This window comes from Anolis carolinensis, chromosome 4 (assembly GCF_035594765.1).
Source record: "Anolis carolinensis isolate JA03-04 chromosome 4, rAnoCar3.1.pri, whole genome shotgun sequence".
In the NCBI taxonomy this organism is placed as follows: domain Eukaryota; kingdom Metazoa; phylum Chordata; class Lepidosauria; order Squamata; family Dactyloidae; genus Anolis; species Anolis carolinensis.
In genome coordinates this window covers 137640852-137660624 of record NC_085844.1, presented here as the reverse complement: position 1 = coordinate 137660624, position 19773 = coordinate 137640852, and the positions used below count along the sequence as shown (strand labels likewise).

Below are 19773 nucleotides of genomic sequence, written 5' to 3'. Positions count from 1 at the left end.
ATTAACTAACAGGAACGAAAGCTATGTTGCATTAACAGCCTTTTAACTGTCAAGCTCAGATAATGTAGCATGTTTCTGTTGTGAATGAGTCTTCTGAGGCTGTGAGTAATAATGGTGAGATCAGGAGAGGAAGGAAGAATCCTCGTGAAGAGGGCTCGCTGGAAGATTTATATAGGAAGAGAATCAGAGAGATTGATGAGGAATCTTCTGAGGAAGATTTATGTGAGGATTTGGGAGAGGGTGTTGAGGTGGAAATGGATGCTGAGGAACCAGTAGTGACGGAGGAAGCTGACATAGATTGGGCACGGGCTCCGGAAGGGCTTGGGGAGGAATCTGGATCTGGATCTGCTGTTGATGCTGGAGAGGCTTGGGTATCTTCAGAAGCAGATCCCACATGGTCTGCCTGGAGGAATGAGGGTGGTTCCACAGGTGTGGACAGAGTTGGGTGTGGGCAGAATGATATTGACTCTGATGAAGAATTTGGGACGCCTGATCCAAGGGCATTGGCTGTTTGGAGCTCAGATTCTGATGAAGAATTTGGGACACCTGATCCTAGGGCGTTAGAAGTTTGGACGCCCAAGGAAACCTACATAAATTGGGGATGTTTGGCCACTATGCTTTGCGTGTGGCAAGGTGTTGCTGGGCGCCATTGGGTTTCCTGTACGTGATTCTGAAGACTGGCTTGGGACTTTGCAACAGATGTAAGTTTAATCCGGGTTATTCTGCAACGGAGGGCTGGAATTGTGTGGGTTTCCCTGAACTGCATTGTTATTACTATTTTGCATTAGCTGCTGTTCGCCTTCGTTGTTTTGGCTTTCTTTGCCATTCCGTGACGTGGACCTTCTTTTGATGACTTCAACTCCTTGGACCTTGGACTGGAATTCGACTCGGCTTTGCTTTTCACTCCCAAAACGTGTTTTGGCATCGTCCTCAATTCCGTGACTGCTTTCTGTTGCTTATTTATTTATTTCGTGTCAAAAGCATTGCATAACAAATACATTTTAAAAATGATGAAAAAAATAGAGGAAATCACAAACAACTAAATAGTTTTAGACCAAAAGCGGGCAACAGCAACCGCATTGTCCGTAGCTTTAAGCAACTCCTCCTCTGTACATGAGGTAGGACATTGTGGGCAAGCATACATATGCGGAGTTGTTTGTTCTGCTCCACAGTCACACAAGGTGGAGGATTCCTCCAGGTAGTGCCACCTCGCCAAGTTGTCTTTAGATCTGCCCACTCCACTTCTGAGTCTGTTCAGGGACTTCCAAGTTGCCTATTCTTGGTTTGCCCCAGGAGGAAGACCCTCGTGGGGGGCCATCCAGTTGGAATTGCCAGGTTTAGCTGCCCAGAGGGACACCCTTGCTGCTGCTGGAGGAACATCAAGAGGAGAGGTGGTTCTCATGAAGCCCTTCCTTGATTTGAGTCTGGTGGGAGGAGGCTGATAGTGATGCAGTGGATGGCTTTCACAATGTTCGACCTTATTTCTCTCACAGTTAGCAGCAACTTCCCGTCGCACGTCAGGAGGGGCAATGCCAGCTAACTTGTAGAGTTTATCAACAGGTGTAGGTTTAAGGCATCCTGTGATTATTCTGCATGTTTCGTTTAGTGCTATGTCCACTGGCTTCGCATGGGCAGACCTTTGCCAGACAGGACAGGCGTACTCAGCAGTTGAGAAAGATAAGGCCAGGGCTGATGTTCTTATTACTTGTGGGTCTGCACCCCATGCACTGCCAGTCAATTTCCACAGGATGTTGTTGCGTGCAGCTACTTTGTGCTTGGTGTTCATGCAGTGTTTCCTATATGTTAGTGTTCGATCTAAGGTGACACCAAGATATTTAGGATGGAAACAGTGTTCGTGTTGCTGACTACTGGCTTCGCTCTTGACCCTGATGCTGGCTGCTTACCCTGACTTCGGACCGGCTTGACGACGCTTTCCTGCTCTGCTCCTTCAATTCCTGGCTTTTGCTCCTGCAGCGGTTTGACGCTGCTTGCTTATCCCGACTTCGGACCCACTTGACGACGCTTTCCTGCTCTGCTCCTTTCCTGGCTTGGCCTTCACTCCAGCAGCGGTTTGCTGCGGGCTCGCCAGCGTCTTTCTGTTCCACTTGCTTTGCTGCTCTCAACAGAGAGTTCTCCAGCCCGGTTTGGGTGTTTGTTTGGTTTAAAGCTACTATTGTACTCCTGAATTTTGGGAAGGTTTTGGGGGCTTCATAGCTGTTTGCTTTTGTTTGTATCACCATTTCAAGCCAGTTTTGTGCTTTTGGGCTGAGTTCAAGTATTTTATGTTTAGTCCGGATTTTATCTCTTGTTAAACCGGATTATATGTCAGTTCGTGTTTTTGGCATTTCTTCTGTTTAACTACTTAATAACACTGAAGTTTAAGTGTTTTAAGTTTCTGCTAATTCTCTGAACTATTTTTGGACTATTACTTTAATAAACTATATTTTGCTCTCAGTTGGCGTCTGACTTTTGACAGTTTCTCTTGAGTAAAAACTAAAATTATGACCAATGAACTTATTCATGAGACAGGAATGACTTTATATGCTTATTTTCAAGGCATAACTCAAAATAAGTATTGCCTTTTCATCTATAGAAAATAAAAGAATCATTTTAAAGGATACATACATTTCCACTTGATCCTTTGCTGCAGGAGACAAATCTACTTCAGGAGGCAAAGAGCCCTCAAGCTTTTTGTGGATCTTCTCCCCAGCTGTAAAAACAAGACAGCCCATCTGAAAATGTGCTCTTTGTTATTTTAGATTGATTAAAAACAAAAACACAACAAATGCTAAACATTTATATTTAAAATGATGTAATTACACAATCTACTGGGTTGTTTTTATATTAATGATTAAAATGCAAGTTTAGCGCAACTAACGTATTCTGGATAGAAATCACTACCATCAACATTATTTGCTTTCATAACAATATTGAGATGCAAAATTTATCAGTATTTTGAAGATACTGGAGTGCAAGAGGAATGTTTTTTCAGCGTGTGCATGTGTGTGAAAAAACTACGTTTATGGAACACTGAACAACAAGAGACTAAGAGGGTAGTCCTGATCTAAATTAATGACTTGCCAAGAAATTCTGGAGTTAAATTAATACTGAACAAAATCCAGATTTCACAGCAACAAAGTCCCTGAAAGGTACACAGGTCACTAACATGGATTAAAGTTTCTATATAAACCTTTATCAAATTAGTGTTTGCCAGAATTTAGAGACTTTCACCAATCATTTGACTATGGCTATACATTGTTCCTTTTAGTGTGCCAAAAATTTTAGTGGTAGTATGAAATATTACATATTATCACAAAATTTCATAGCGGAAGTTCTAAAATAATGGAAGCTTTGTTCTCATAAACAGCCAATGTCATGGATCACTCCAGACTAAGGGTAAGGACTCATGAGTGAAGATTCTGCATGTGAAATCAATTTCCTTGCACAGAACATCAGATGTCAAGAAGGAGGTCAGCTTCAATAGTAAGTTTGGCACAGCTTGGAAATGCTATTTTTAGATTAGAAGGCCCAGAATTCCCCAACTAGCATTTGGAGCTATAGCCCAAAATGTAACTTTTCAACTTCTGGGACTGGAGAGAGCCGATGCAAACATTCTATTACATGAACTTCAACTGCCAGTCTGAAATGCTCCAGTCTTCACACATAATCACATTTTATAAGAAATCAATCTTATTCTAGTTTGCCATCATCAACTGAACTATCCTACGTTGCCATCTGAATACGCCCAAACAAGTATAAACCCTGAAACCATTATTTCAAAGGACATTCTCACCTTGTTCACTCTGGAGATCTTTCAGCCTGCAACAGAGCTCCTCCACTAGAGTTTCAATCCCAGAGCTCTAAAGAAGAACAAGACCTAATTATACCTTTTTACCGATTTCTAACATAATTTAAGCATTCAAGGAGGTTCACATGCCTTCTCTCAAAAATCCTTATATAACACTTGCCTAAGAAATACTGTATTTAATCACATTTTTGGGGGGAGGGGTGTGTGATTATTAAGCGGTGAAATATTGGGAGGCCTATGGGCTGGCTGCCAAAGGAGGCCCCCGTAGGTTCGCCCGCTGGTGCACACAGCCAAGCAAGAGAGGCCCCATGGGCCTTGCCCGCTGGCATTCAGATTGACAAACAACATCTAGAAGGCCTCCCTTGGCAGGTGGCACTTGGCTGGTTGGCTGGAGGCTTCCTAGCTCTTCCCAGAAACTTCTGCTATCAAAAGCTAGGTGACCCCCCTCAGCTACCACCAGCCAAGGAAGCCTCCAAGCTCTCACGCTTTCACCCACCTGCACACCTGAACCTCGGAGCTACTGGGGCTGCTTCGAAGGGCAGGCACATGGGTGGGGGTACAATAATTATGTGAGGAATGCAAGAATTGCCATTCTTGGCAAAACCAATAAAATGAAAGCATGTTTAAAAAACAACAGGTTTACACATTTTTTGTTTGATTATTTCTTGAACGGATATGTTCCATATTCAAAAGATGCTTAAAGACCCACAAAAATGTCTGTTCAAAATGTGCTCGCATTCTATTCCAATTTAACCAAAAAAATCCCCACTTTTCCTTCAACTCTCTCTCCAATTGAGATTATCCACCAGAATTGTGATTTACCGAAAATATTTCAGATTTCAAACTCTAGCTGGAGAATAGAATCAAAGCACAGTGAAAAAAGAAAACAGCAAGTTTCATTTCAGTCAATCCTTATCTTTACATTTATCTTCACATTTATCTTTAAATAAACCAATAATGAATTGTAAACATGTTTCTCCCTACAATAGAACACACGGGTCTTCTCTGGTTTGGTTATCTTCCAGAAAAACAGAGCTAAAACAAGCCCTGAATTCCTTCACTTGCTTAGCAGAGAAACAGAGAAGAGGAAGTGCCCACCCTTTGGATGGCATTAAAGCTTGTTCATTATCATTTCAAATTCAACAAGATGGAGAAGAAAAGTATTTTTCTGCAAACCAATATACTGCTACATAAAATTAGTTTGGTAGTGATCATATGTTTATTTTATACAATAACAAGTGTATATAAATTGTTTACATCTCAAGTTTTCAAAAGTGTTGTAAAAACACAATTTATCACAAGGACAAAATTGGTTTGGAAGGCAGCCTCTTGTGTAATAGGACCCTCATTATTTATGAATGATATATGAAACAGATGAAACTGCATATGTATTCCTATTGCAGTATATTATTTAAGAAGTGACAGTGTAATATCAGCTAGATCTATTACGCACTGTATATTTTAAATATAAATTAAATATTTTATTAAAATTTCAAATAATTTTCTATTTCTTCTGAACAGACCTGAAAATTGATTGTTAACATAGTTAAAGCAGATCAATTTGCAAACACAGCTTGACACTACACAGGTGTAAACACAACACTAGTGAATTCAGTTTTCCTAGCACTTGGGAATTAAATGCATTTCTTCATCTTCTACATATGGCAGAATACTTAAAATACGTATTACTTAATGACTCAATGTCACTTTCCAGAAGAAAAAAACAAGTTCGTACTCATTTCTGGGGAAGAGAAGAAAGGGCACTTCCCTGTTCTTTAATCTGTAGAATCATAAGAATTCATCATTTGATGACTGAACACATTGAGTTCATGTGGCTGAAATATAATTCAATAGGTCGTCTATAAGAGATACAGCATGGCATTGCCTATATTCTAGTGTCTGTGTTGATTAGCAAGTTCCTACATCCAACAGCTAGGTGTGGTTTCCGATCAACAACAATTTTAAACTATATTCTATCATATCTACAATGTGTGCTCAAAACTCAAGTTAACAAGCCAGAAATTCACTAATTGCCATATATATTATGTATAATTTGAAATACTTTTGACAAAAAGTCAACCCAAAAAACTTGGGTGTACTTATCCACAGGTTAACATAAGTAGTCTCCACTGTGGCACCACTCCTGGCCTTTTGGAATGCATGGCCACAGTAGCAGCAGTAAGGGGATGCAAAAGGAGTGTCATCAAAATAACTGTCACTGTTATAATCTCCAGAATCTCTAAACTTTATGTAAAACGTATGGTGTCACCCCATGGGCCTCCTTCTGTACCACAATCCCTATGTTGCACCTTCCCTTCTGCGCTGCTCAGTGTGTGAAAAGGAATTGATTACTCTTGAGTAGACATGGGAAAGGGATGAAGATTGATCTACCATTTTTCTTCTCACAGGAAAACTACTTGCTTTAAGCCGCCCAGAAGGGAAGCGGCTATGCAGGGATTGTCATAGCAAAGATTGACATGGGGGTGACACCAATCCTCATGATGCCACTGTCTGAGAAAATGAAGGTAGTGCTTCCCTCAGAAAAGAATAGAGGGGATTGGTGCTTCTTTTAGGTTGTCCCAGGACTGACTAAATTCTCACCTTTAGCAACTCTACTCAGAGAGGAAGATGGTTCATTTTCTATAAGAGCTAATATTATAACAACTTTTATCAAAAAAGGAACACCCTCCTTCTCTACATAAAATGCTGAAAGGCCTTTTTGAATGCCTGATCAGGAAAATTGTGCCATTGTTGCTACTGATGTTTTTTCTTTGCCACAGAATGACTCCCAAGCTATCCAAATATCATATGAATTTTTTTACCTCAAACCTGCCCTTGAAGTTGACATATATGATAATTTTCGATCATTTTTCTTCCCAGCCATAACTATAAGGAGGAAGATTGTATGCTCACAGTTTTACTTGTGCTCCTTTCTGCTCATGCTTTACAGAAGATCACTCATGCTTTAGGGAGGATTGTTAATGAAGTTAAGTGATTGCTAAAATCAGGCTTTGTTATATTTATACCACACTCGGATTTCACAGTAAATTAGATTATTTTGAAGATGAGATACTTACTATTGCAGAAACTAATATAAAAACATGATTTACGAAAAATCCAAATACGTTTTATCCAATCTAGTATCACAATTTTAAAAACTATAATTAAATGATGCTAATACTCACTTCATCAGAAGCAGAACGAAGACACTGAACAGCAGCCTGTTTTTTCATTTCTTCTAGTGTTAGATCAGAGCATTTCTTCTTACTTTTCCCCCATTTCTTGTAAGCTCCTTTTTCCCAGCCCAGGAAGATGTCATTCTCCTATAAGAAGAAGAGTAAAATTAACTGCAATATTTTCCCCATATATTGCTCACAGGAGGCTCAGGATTTTTTATTGGGGCATTTGTATACTATATATGAGAAAAGATCACATAAAAGTAACACTGCCATCTGTCACCTCACAAAACTGTACATTCTTGACTATTAGTTCTAATATAGGTATTTTATATCCCATCCTTTAAAAACTTTTCCCAAGACAGCTTTATAGTAAAGACAAAAAATATAATACAACAAAAGTAATGTAACAGACACATTAATCAATAACAACAGTATCTAAAACAGGAGGATAGCAAACCAGCGATTTTAAAAATTGTGATAGTTTAAAACTCTACAAAAAGATCTTCACTTGATGTCAGAGTAACTCCCAAGTAAATACTTCCAGTAGAGATTTCTGAAGGAAAGTATTCCACAAGTGGGAAATCAGTACTGAAAAGGCCCTTTCTAGGATCTCTATTTTCTGTCTGCCAAATCTTGAAGCACTCCCAAAAAGCAAGCCTTCTTTGTAGTTAAAACAGTATCTTCCAGTCTGGACTAATCAATCATCCACATCTTCTCTAGCTTTCAATCTGCCCATTATGAAACTCAGTGCTTCTATCACTTCCCCAAAACTAATGAAAATGAACAGTAGCATTGGGTGTATTTAACGTATTGCTGGTCACTCACTCCATATCACCTGTTCATTCCATGTACTGTAGACGCTGAAATAGTTTCAGGACAAGATGGAACCCCATGAAAGTCTACACCACAAATGGCACACTGCTTGAGTAGTAATTTCCAGTACCATCTTTTACAATCCATAATCCAGACAAATACAGGATCGTAGACAAATAGAAGATGCTTCTACTTCCCAGGCACTACAAGCAAATTCTGGAGGCCCAGAAAACAAGCACAGTGACACTGCCATCTCTTATGACAACTTGTATTTGTGCCAAAACCTAGATCTAAAATCTGATTATATGGATTATATGCCTCATCTAAGTATACCTAATATTCTGTGGCAACTTTCCGCTTGCCCAGTAACAAAATGATAGCCATTGTGAATGTCAGGGCCTAAAGAGGGATGTCTACTTAAAAAGTGAAGTGAAGCCTCTTGAACCCAGTTGATCAATCCCACCCTGCTCAATTATTATGAATCAAGGATTCTTGCCTTCTATATCTCAATACTCTAAGCAATATGCTGCTGCATTGTGTTGAAACCAATATCTGACTGGAGCGACTGTTGATTAGGATGGCAGGTGCATTATGGAAGACTCCCAGAGTAATCCACACCCTTTAACAAAGAATTACAATGCAGCCTACATTGTTTCATGATTTGTTACCACAAACATAGTGGCTAAACTGGGAACAACTTAGACAGAACTAACACAAACTGAGACACTTTCATCTTCAAATAATCCTAACATAAAGCCATTTTTAAAGTAGAACACTAACAAGTTAGCTACCTATGTAAAGTGTTGTAAGTCTTCTAAGAAAGATAGTACTTATGACAAATATCACAAAAACAGTTACAGGACATAGTTTTTGAAGAATTGATAAATAATCTGAATATAAAACACTTGAACAATATCATAAATTACTCCAAGTCTCCAACACAGACAACAGAAACAAGCCAAACACAGATGATTTTTAATGCTGAAATAAAAGTAAAAAGCCACTGTGTAATATGATGTGTTAACTCATAGTGGACTATGTTCACATTACATAAACATAAATCCACATGCAACAGGACATTCCCATTGCCACCCTGACAGAAGCAACTACCAACAGCAGGAAATCAAAGGAGGGTTTATTTCCTTTAGTGTCAAGCAAGCATAAAACATTTATTCCTATAAAAAAGTACTAAGAAATCGAAAACAGAACCAGGAACCAAAATGCCCTGTTACTATACTTCAGTGCTTCACAGGTAATCTGAGATGAGAGGACTGGTTTTCCTTCTCATGTATTGGGGACCTGTATCTTATTTGTGCCCACTGTGTACAACTGTTCATTTAATTCTTGGAAACTCATCATAAACAGTAGGGATTATGGTTTATACATATTAATGTATCTATATACTATTGCTACTTTAAGGGAAAGCACTGCACACAAGTCTCATACAAAAGCTTACCTGTTACATCTGATATGGAGACAATTAACATATGAACAGCTGGCTACAAGAAGTTGGCTGCAGGAAAACAAATGATGTAAAACTCCGCTGTTGCAACAATTCCAATGACTACCAACTTGTTGCCGGGCACAATTGAAAGTGCTAGTTTTGACCTATAAAGCCTCATAAGGTCTGGGTCCATATTACTTGAAGGACTGTATTTCCCTCTATGAACCTGTTAGAAATTCACAATGTGTCTTCCATTCAAGTATTAACCAGGATTGATCATGATTAGCTTCCAAAATCAGTGGAGAGTAGTGTGCTCAGAATTGCACTGCATTCATAGATGGTCTAATGGTACCACCACTGCAGTCAGAACAACAACACACATCCAGTAAGAGCATATGAGGGGGCAAAATGGTGGCTATGGATAATTGTGTTAACACTAGCTTTAAAATGACCGCAATCATTAGCCATATTGTTTTCAGCAGGGTGTTTCTGATAAGCAATCAACCTTTTTTTTACACTGACTCCATAGCATGAATCCCAATGATACGAGCTCCTCAACCTGATCTTTCAAGACTTGGAGAATATAACAGAGGAAAATTACAGTAGAGAAAAGACACATACAATGGAAAAAGACACATTCCTGACCACAGAGTGGACTCTTTTAATAAATACAGGGACTGCACCCAGCAGAAGACTGCTATTCCTAGTGCATTTGAGCTCACTTTGAATACTTGCTGCTCTAGCTGCATACTCTCCCTATGTATTATTTCCATAGCTTAAGTAACATGTTTGCAGCTAACTGTAAACCCAAGATTAAAAAGTTTATATATACAGCTATGTTATATAGAAATAGGACAATTTGTAAACATTCAAGTTAACTTGGTTCTCCAATCCTGAAACATGGACTTTTGTCATTCTGCTAATTTGCATGGAGCTGATGAATTCACTAAATATCTGGCAAGACGTCTCAAATGTAAACAAATCAAAATTGTGGATATATGTGAACTAGATGGTCCCTAAGAATACAAGGCTAATGGCAGCAACACCCCCTTCTAGAGCTAGCAGGCCTAAAGATTGTAGTTAACATGCTGACAGCTTCAAGGAAGGACTTATGCAATGAGCCATACATCAGGCTATCTCTGTATGAAGTTCATAAATCCTAGTTAGTTCAAAACATGGCAGCCAGGTTGGTTACTGGTGCATCTAAGAGTGCTCATATTACACCTGGAGCCCCCAGATGGCGTAGTGGAGTAAGTGACCTGAAGGTTGGGTTGCTGACCTGAAAGCTGCCAGGTTCGAATCCCACCTGGGAAGAGTGTGGATGAGCTCCCTCTATCAGCTCCAGCTCCGTGCGGGGACATGAGAGAAGCCTCCCACAAGGATGGTAAAAACATCAAAAAATATATATATATCCGGGCGTCCCCTGGGCAACGTCCTTGCAGACGGCCAATTCTCTCACTCCAGAAGCAACTCCGGTTGCTCCTGACACGAAAAATATATATATATATATTACACCTATATTAAAATAACTCCACTGTCTTCCAATTAGTTTCCTGGAAACGTACGAAGTGCTTGTTGATACCTTTAAGATGATACAATATTTGGATCCAGATTAACTACAGGTTTACCTTTTTCCAGGGCCTGGCTATAGTGCAACTGGTTAGTAGCCAGCTGCAATAAATCACTACTGAATGAGAGGTCATGAGTTCGAAGATAGCCCGGGTTGGATTGAGAGCCTGACCATTAAATAGCCTAGCTCACTGTTGATCTAAGCAACCCGAATAACAGTTGCATCTGTCAAGTAGGAAATTTAGGCACTGCTTTATGCGAGGAGGCTAATTTAGCTAATTTTTGACACCATAAAAACGTCCAGCAGCATGTGGAAACATGAGGAAGTACCCCATCAAGGACTTGGTGTCAGTGGATGATGAAGCAGCAACTCCCCTGTGGCCAGAATCGAGCATACCCTCATGAAGCCAGAAGCTGGAAAATGCTAAATTGCCTCTGTATCTCGTCTCTGTCTGCGTCTATATGTCGTATATCTAATGGCACTGAATGTTTGCCATGTACAGTAGAGTCTCACTTATCCAACATTCTGGATTATCCAACACAGTCTACCTCCTGCCTGGATCCACAGCTCTTTCTCTGGGCAGCAAGGACTGAACTTTTTACGCATTTAATTTCTAACAATGTTGTTACTGTAATTTCATTTTATGCAATTCTATCTTTATTTGTAGTCAATTTGTTAGTAGCCAATGTTTTTGCAGTCAATGTTTTCAATACATTGTGATGTTTTGGTGCTAAATTCATAAATACAGTAATTACTACATAACATTACCATGTATTGAACTGCTTTTTCTGTTGATTTGTTGTAAAACATGATTATTTTGGTGCTTAATTTGTAAAATTATAACGTAATTTGACGTTTAATAGGCTTTCCTTACTCCCTCATTATGCAACTTTTTCACTTATCCAACATTCTGCCGGCCTGTTTTTGTTGGATAAGTGAGACTTTAGAGTATATGTACATTGTTATCCACCCTGAGTCGGGGTGAGAAGAGCGGGATATAAATACTATAAATAAATTTTAAACAAATCCATATAATTTGCCATGTGCACAGTCAGGAGCATGGTATTTTTTAATGTGAGTATCTGCTTATTATCAATCAAAAATCCTCACTGGGAACGTGCAAATTGTGCTTCTCTCTGGATCACATAACTTTATGCCTTAGCTTAAAATAAGCTAGAATAAGGATCACAAGAAAAAAAGATACTGGAAAAGAAAAAAAAAGACCCCAAAGATTTCTGAGAAGACTTTAAGCAAAAGTGGAACTGTAGAAAAATTATAAGAACATATTCATATTGCCAAAATTTAACTGATTATTGAAACTATCAGTATAAGTCCATAATGGCACTTACCAGCTACAATCACATTTTAGCCAAGAGATGGATGAAGCTCACTATGGTTTAATAATATCTGAAGAGCTGCACATTACCCATGTCTGAGCTATATAACATCCAAAATCATTTTCACTTCAGTTAAGGTGGAGGCTACCATTTATGCATCAGAAAAGTGTGTGTGCGCCTGTGTGTGTGCATGGATCTCTTCCTCTTTTTCAATATGTTCTTTACAGCTGCCTGGGATGAAAAACCATGCCTGGAAAAATATGTGCAATCCACTCCATGTTGGGCCAGCTGTGGCGCAGCTGGTTAGTAGCCAGCTGCAATAAATCACTACTGACTGAGAGGTCATGAGTTTGAAGCCAGCCCACTTCGGATTGAGCACCTGACCATTAAAATAGCCCAGCTCGTTGTTGTCTTAAGCAACTCGAATGACTGTTGCATCTGTCGAATAGGAATGTAGGTACCGCATATGCGGGGAGGCTAATTTAATTAATTCACAACACCATAAAAATCATCCAGCAGTGTGCAGAGAGGAATGAGGAAGTAATCCATCAAGGACTCGGTGTCATATTGGATGATGAAGGAGCAGCTCCCTCTGTGGCCAGAATCGAGCATACCCTCATGAAGCAGGAAGCTGGAAAATGTTAAAATGCCTCTCTTTCTCTGTCTGTATGACGTATGGCATTGAATGTTTGCCATGTATATGTACATTGTGATCCGCCCTGAGTCCCCTTCGGAGTGAGAAGGGCGGAATATAAATAATGTAAATCAACCAATAAATAAAATAAATAATTGTTGTCAAAAAGAATGTATGTCCTCATAGGTATTTTATAAACAGAGCACTTCCATTGCATATTAACTGTTAAAAATGAACCAGATATCCCACTGGATATGCCCAAATACTTGAACATACTTATGTTCCTGTGTGTTTGTATATCTGAGATTTACTATTTCAACAGGGATTTGAAACCAGTAAATACATAGAATGTCAACATCATTCAAACAAATATTACACAAAACATGCACTCATCTTTCATCAAACACATCTAAAATAAGTAAATACCTGTTCCTGCAGATCGTAGTCATAACTATCATGCAGCAGAAGACTGAGGACATAGCGAGTATAAATCATGGCATCAATGCCACATTTTTCTAGCTCTTGTCCCAGCCAGGTCTGCACAGGGCCCAAAGCATGAAGCAGAGACATTTCTGAAACAGGTACAGGACCCAGACAGGAGCTTGAGGAGCTTTCAGATGGCAAACCATCCACAACAACTGTACAGATTGGGTGCATGAATCTAGGTAGCTGTCATCCTTAGAACGTGATGCATTTTCTGAAGATGATATTCCGTGGGAACCTGGAGGTGGATTTTTTTTTTTCACTCCAGTAAGGAGGAGACACGCTTGACTTCTAGGACAATCATTTATATTTCCTGGCAGTTATCAGTCTAGAGACAAGAACCCACTCTCTTCAGGCATAATCACTGAGTACACTAAATCTTAACAGGAAACACATGTTTATGTGCATTTTTCTACCTTAATTTCACATTGAAGCCAGATGTAAATCCCCAGCAGGACCTATAAGAGGGGGGAAAAAGAAGTTGTGTTTCAAAAATACATACAGCACATATTAAACAAAACACACACACGTAAATCTATGCATCAACTGGACTTTGAAATAAAAAAGCCAGATTTCATGTGACGAAAGCCTTCAAACATGCATCTGATGTGAACAGCAAGAGCTTGAAACATAATGTGCACCTTGAGGAAAATGTTTGAGAAAAGGAGGTCCCTATCTCCCTTTCCTTAAATCTGGGCAAAGTCATTATTTGCTGTTAAGGAAGCAAATTCATAGTTCAGGTGTTTCCTGAATATTTCAAAGTAAGATGTACTTGTAAGCTTGCTTAACCTTATGGAAGCCATCTGAAAACAAATGACACTCCTGAACTATTGCTCGCCTTCTCTTTAACAGAACACCACATCAGTTGTTAAACAATACTGAACAAGTTCATACTTTTTTCATTTTTACTGTTATTTCATGAAGGGGATACATAGGTACTTTTGAGTAGAAATTTAACACAACAGCAAGTGGGATGAAGCCTGCCCCTCAAAGGGGTAATACAACATTACAAACAAGATATAGGTATGGTAACTATCTCTGAAACGGTGGAAAGGGGGGAAAGCATTGTGTGCACCCTCAGAAAACTCTTAGGGTGTACATGCTGGTTGAAACAGAAAGTTTGAGAAGCGCTTTAAATGTATAAAAACTACATAAATGTGGAAATATCTATATGTGTGTGTGTGGAATTAATGTAGACAAGTCTGAGAATGACCATGACTTAGCACCAATTATACTATAGAGCAGAGTGACACAAACATTTAGCTTAAAAGGCATTACGTGATGCTAGCTCAGTGGATGCCCACGTTCCAGGGATATGGTTTCTGCACTGAGAAAGAATGGAGAGGCTTTCCAACCCCATCCCAACAATTTCAATAGTTTGCTCTTTCCTCACTGCTAGAAACAGCCATTTAGAATGCATATTTAAAGTGTGCCTGGTATAGACTAACTGTCTCCATCCTGTTGTTAGCCATAGGCAGTAAAAAAGGGGTGGGGAAGCAGAGGAAAAATGGTAAACTCAGGGAGCAGTCCTAAAGAAAAAATGGAAAAGAGTATTTGTAAGAAAGGGGGACAACTATGGGCATTGGCTGAATGTGGTCCTCAGCGTAATTTCCAAAGTCCTCGGCAAGTGATGAATTAGGAACTCTTCTAAGAGTGATAAGTATTTTTTTCTGAAAGCACAGAGAAAAAAAAATAAAAGAGCAAGAGAAAAAGAAGTGGTCTACATACAACTGCTGGAAGTTCACCCACCACCAAGCAGCTCCCAAAAACACAGATAACTTAAGAAATAGGGCATCTCTTGACAGACAAGAAGTTTCCCTCCCTACATAGGTGCCTCTATGTAGGGAGTAAAATCAATAGAACTGGGGACATCTCACCACTGGAAAAGTACCATGCAGAACCGTATATTTATTTCAACCGTATATTCATGTTCCTTTTTTATTTCCAGAAATTTTTGTTTTCATTGACTAAGTGGTCCTTTTTTAATGAGAACAAAATATGACCTTTGGGACCCCATAATTATTATTATTGTTAATATTTATATCTTACTTCTTTCCTCCCAAAGAGAACTCAAAGTAGTCCCTGAAGTCCTGCAAACCCCCCACCTGCCACAAAATTTCCATTTATTTTTCAAAAGATTGCATTGATTTGAGAGCAATTTTTCACTTGAAAACTAATCAACTCAATCTCAAACTTGCTGCAAATGTAAAAGTTTACTTCACCCACAGCCCTCCACCAGCTCTGGAAAAAAGTGCAAAATCAGCCAAAACTGAGGCCACTAGAGGTGCAATGTTATTTCTAGTACATCAAAACAAAGCAACGATCTGCTGGAGGGAATGGCCCCTGCCACCTCTGTAACTGCCCATCACTTATATACAAAGAAAGAAAAAATGCCGGTTTTATTTTTGTGTAAACCTTGTGATTTTAAATTCTAGTTTTAATAAAGGGAAAACAGCAGTAAATTTGATTATTTGGAGAAAGCAGCATTAGTGAAGTTTGCGAAATCATTCAATTTCTTATCCGTAGTATTGTCTTCAGGTTCCCAGTCTTTCTTCTTTAAGAGCTTAGAATAAGCCAGCGTAATAGTTATTTTATGGAATTTGTAGTTTCTCTGTGTATAAACCAGGTTGTGGCCACAGAACTGGAAACCAAAGTATAACTCTACATAAGACAGTTGGCATTATGATCACCATTGTGTAATTCCTAGGTTTTCAAGCTTCACCAGTTACGATATATATCTTTCTCATTTTTTATTCCCTCCTATACCAAGAACTGGGATCATACTTTGTTAAAACCTAGAAATCAAAGGGTTCTGAGATTTTTTTTAAAAAGAGTTCCTATATATCCACCCCATTTTCTTACACACTAGAACAGTGTTTCCCAAAGTGTGTACCCCAACGCTCTGATGTGCCACAAAGAACTCCAAGGGATGCCATGCAGCAATTCTTCCACCTACTTTTCTGCCCATCTCATTTCTTTTATTTTCTTACTGATGCAGCTTCTTAGTCAAGATGTTATGCTGCTTGTATAGCCACACGTCACAACAGAGCTACTCAAATGGCTACCACGGCTTTATTTCTCCCTGTTGTCAGAATAATTACTGCCATATGCACATGCACGCGCACACACACCCCATAGCTCACTGTTACTTCCATGGCTGCTCCCTTTTCCTGAGCCAAAGAGAGCTGGGGTGCAAAGGGTGGCAGCAGCCTTTCTAGCAGGAGGTCACAGATTTTTTAAAAATGAACATATGAAAGCAGATAGTGTAAGTGGGACAGACTTATGTATAAAACATAGCAAAGGCTTGTTGTTGTTTTCAAGGACAAACATAGCACCAAATGTAGTGTTGCAGAGAGGGTGATCAAAAACACTATTAGTAGACCAGTAAGAAAAAAATGTGATACTTAACATCAGTAGGCACTGGCAGACTGAAAAATAAGAGAATGCTTTACAAATGGAAGCCATAGCTCAGAATGGCAAGACCTGATTGTTAACATTAAGAGGTCATGAGTTTGAGGCCAGCCCGGTGCCTGCGTCTTGTCTCTGTCTCTGTTCTATGTCATGGCATTGAATGTTTGCCTTTATGTGTGCAATGTGATCCACCCTGAGTCCCCTTCGGGGTGAGAAGGACGGAATATAAATGCTGTAAATAAATAAATAAATAAATAAATAAACATCAGGCTCTCTTGGAGGCCTCTCATAATTGGTGTTGTTATGCACCTTCGAAGTATTTCTGACTTATGACAATCCTAAGGCAAACTATCACAGGGTTTTCTTTCTTATATACTACAGCATAACAGCATCATGTAATGACCCTTTTTGAGGTAGACTCTGGCATTCTGTAGTACTTGTTGAATTGGATACTATTTGTATCTTAATATTTGCACTGAAAGGTGCAATGCAAGCCTAGAAAGTTACCGTATCTAGTGCATCATCAAATATAATGTGCACCTCAATTTTCAAAACCCTGAAACCCCCCCAAAAAAATATTTGCTGGTGAATGTAATACATAGCAGCAAAAAGTGCACTCTTTGCAATTTGGCCAAAAAGGGTGGGCATTACAGTTGCTGCCTACTTAGAATGCCTTCTTTAAAAACCAAACTGTTAGGACACCAAATATTCTAGCAATTGAAAGGAAAATCAGAGAAATAGGAAACCCTTCCCTCAAGAAGCCTCTACTGTTTATCCTGCCTCAGCTTCTTGGGTTAACCTATGCTGTAGAATAAATGCAGCTTGACACCACTTCAAATGCCCTGGCTCAATGCTATGGAATCCTGGAAGTTGTAGTTCTATGAGCTTTTTAGCCTTCTTTGCCAAAGACATCTGGGGACTCGCCAAACTACAGGTTCCAGGATTACAAACACTGAATAATGGTATTCTAAGTATTATGAAACAACATACATTCTTACAGAGTATAGGCACATCACAGGTAATTCCAGTCCTTGGGTGAATCTACACTGGAATTAATACAATCTGACACCACTTTCACTGCCATGACTCAATGCTATGGAATCATGGGGGCAGTAGTTTACAAGGTTGCTTACCACACTAGAGCTGAAAGAGTAGGCAAAGAGTATGCATCCCCTCTGCTTATCTTCATGACCATATATCTCCCTACGAACTGGTGCAGGCACTAAGATCCCCAGGGGAGGCCCTTCTCTCGCTTTCGCCTCCGTCACAAGCACGGTTGGTGGGGACAAGGGAGGGGGCCTTCTTGGTGGTGGCCCCCCAGCTCTGGAACTCTCTTCCCAGGGAAATCAGGTTAGCCCCCACCTTGTCTACATTCCACGAAGACTTGAAAACTTGGATGTTTCAGCATGCCTTTGAATAACAATTTAACTTGTAACCATCTCTGCCTAGTCCTAATGTATTTATTATTCCGGTTTCCAGCACTTTATCTCCAGTCCTGGTCCTATTGCGTTTTGCACAAGCCCTTCCCTTACCTCACAATTCTCAATAGGCCCACTTGTTTGTTTTGTGATGTGGATTGATGTATTTTATGATGCTTTTATTTCTTTGGTTTTAATTGTATTTAAGTATATTGATTTGTTATGTGTTTTAATTTTATACCCTGAATTCCGTGTTTATTCTGGGCTTGGTCCCCATGTAAGCCACCCTGAGTCCCTTTGGGGAGATGGAGGCGGGATATAAGAATAAAGTTGTAGTTGTTATTGTTATTATCTGAAATCTTGTGGCTGCCTCCTGCAGAATTCTGCAGCCTGTAGTTCAGTAAAAACCCAGGACCTCACTGGCTTGAGTATTTCAAAGGCCTCTAAACTACAAGCCTCAAGATACTGCAGGAGGTAGCCGCAGGATTTCAGATGTGATGCTGCAGACCCTTTGCCTATTCTTTCAGCTCTAGTGTGATACCGGCAAAGGTCTTCAGCCTTCTCTGCCAAAACATGTTGGTGCCTCACCAAACTACAACTCCTAGGATTACATAGTACCAAGCCATGACAATTAAAAGTGTGTCAAACTGCATTAATTCCGCAGTATAGATGCACCTTAGGAGGGCTACGCGGGGGTCCTAGATTTTGGCCCCCAGATCTACTTAAGAGTTGCAAAAGAGAACCACAAGCAAGTCTCATGGAAAACTCCCCTAATTTACTGGAAGTAATTATAGGGGCTAAATACAAAGGCAATCACCCCAAAAATAGGATTTAGAGACTGTACCCGGTTTCAATCCTACGACTGCCTCCTGCAGGATTCTGGGGATCGGAAGGGGCTTTTCCCATTCTCAGCCAGAGAAGTCCTGGGGTTCATTTAACTAAAACCCCCAGAATTTTGCAGGAGGCTTTAAAGAGGGACGAGGTAAGTCCTATCTGATCTTGGAAACTACACAAGGTCAGTGCTAGTTAATAGTTGAAAGGGAGAACCTATTTCAGGTGGTGGAATTGGGGGAAAAAATCACTTTGTGGGGCACCCTTCAACAACAACTGCTGCTGCCTCCCCCCCCCCTCTGTTTCGTAGTCTCCAGAGCAGCAGAAAACAAGTTGAAAGAAATAATTATTTTAAACCTAAACTATTAGCAGTGACAGCATATTTAGTACTCTATTGCCACTGTTGCTGAATCCGATCTAACATTGTGATGACTCAGATGTCATAGTGCTATAAAGTTGGAAAGGGCCCTATGACTTGTACAGTCCAACTTCCTAAGTGCAGAACCTTCAGCTAGAGCAGGGATCCCCAAACTAAGGCCCAGGGGCCGGATACGGCCCTCCAAGGCCATTTACCTGGCCCTCGCCCTCAGTTTTAGACAGGCTCACAAGTACCCAGCCTTCCAAGCAGCAAGCCTATTCCATTGTATTCCAGCTCACCAAACAAGGATTTGCATAAGAAGAAAACAGCTAGGCTTTGAGGCTGCAAGGCTATTCACTGCTACTCCACCTGGCCAACAAATGATTACCATAAGCCACAGCAACACGTGGCCGGGCACAGCTAATATAATATATTGTGTATACATATAATATTGATAGTAATATTATAATGTAATATAGTAATACTA

The 19773-nt window shown here is 39.8% G+C and overlaps 1 protein-coding gene across 7 annotated transcripts in view; it reads right to left on the bottom strand.

Annotated features, from left to right (window-relative positions):
• The window catches only part of kiaa0232 (KIAA0232 ortholog), a 59468-nt gene that overhangs the window by 19850 nt on the left and 19845 nt on the right, over window positions 1-19773 (bottom strand). For 4 of the 7 annotated variants that reach the window (XM_008109068.3, XM_008109071.3, XM_008109070.3 and 1 more), the window contains 4 exons: window positions 13212-13726; window positions 6994-7131; window positions 3794-3860; window positions 2626-2710 (listed from right to left, as the gene is read on the bottom strand). In XM_008109068.3, coding sequence (XP_008107275.1) covers window positions 2626-2710; window positions 3794-3860; window positions 6994-7131; window positions 13212-13442 — 521 coding nt within the window. In that variant the 5' untranslated portion in view covers window positions 13443-13726. The remainder of the gene's footprint in view (window positions 1-2625; window positions 2711-3793; window positions 3861-6993; window positions 7132-13211; window positions 13727-19773) is intronic. The other 3 variants (XM_008109072.3, XM_008109073.3, XM_062979509.1) reach the window with 2 other exon arrangements.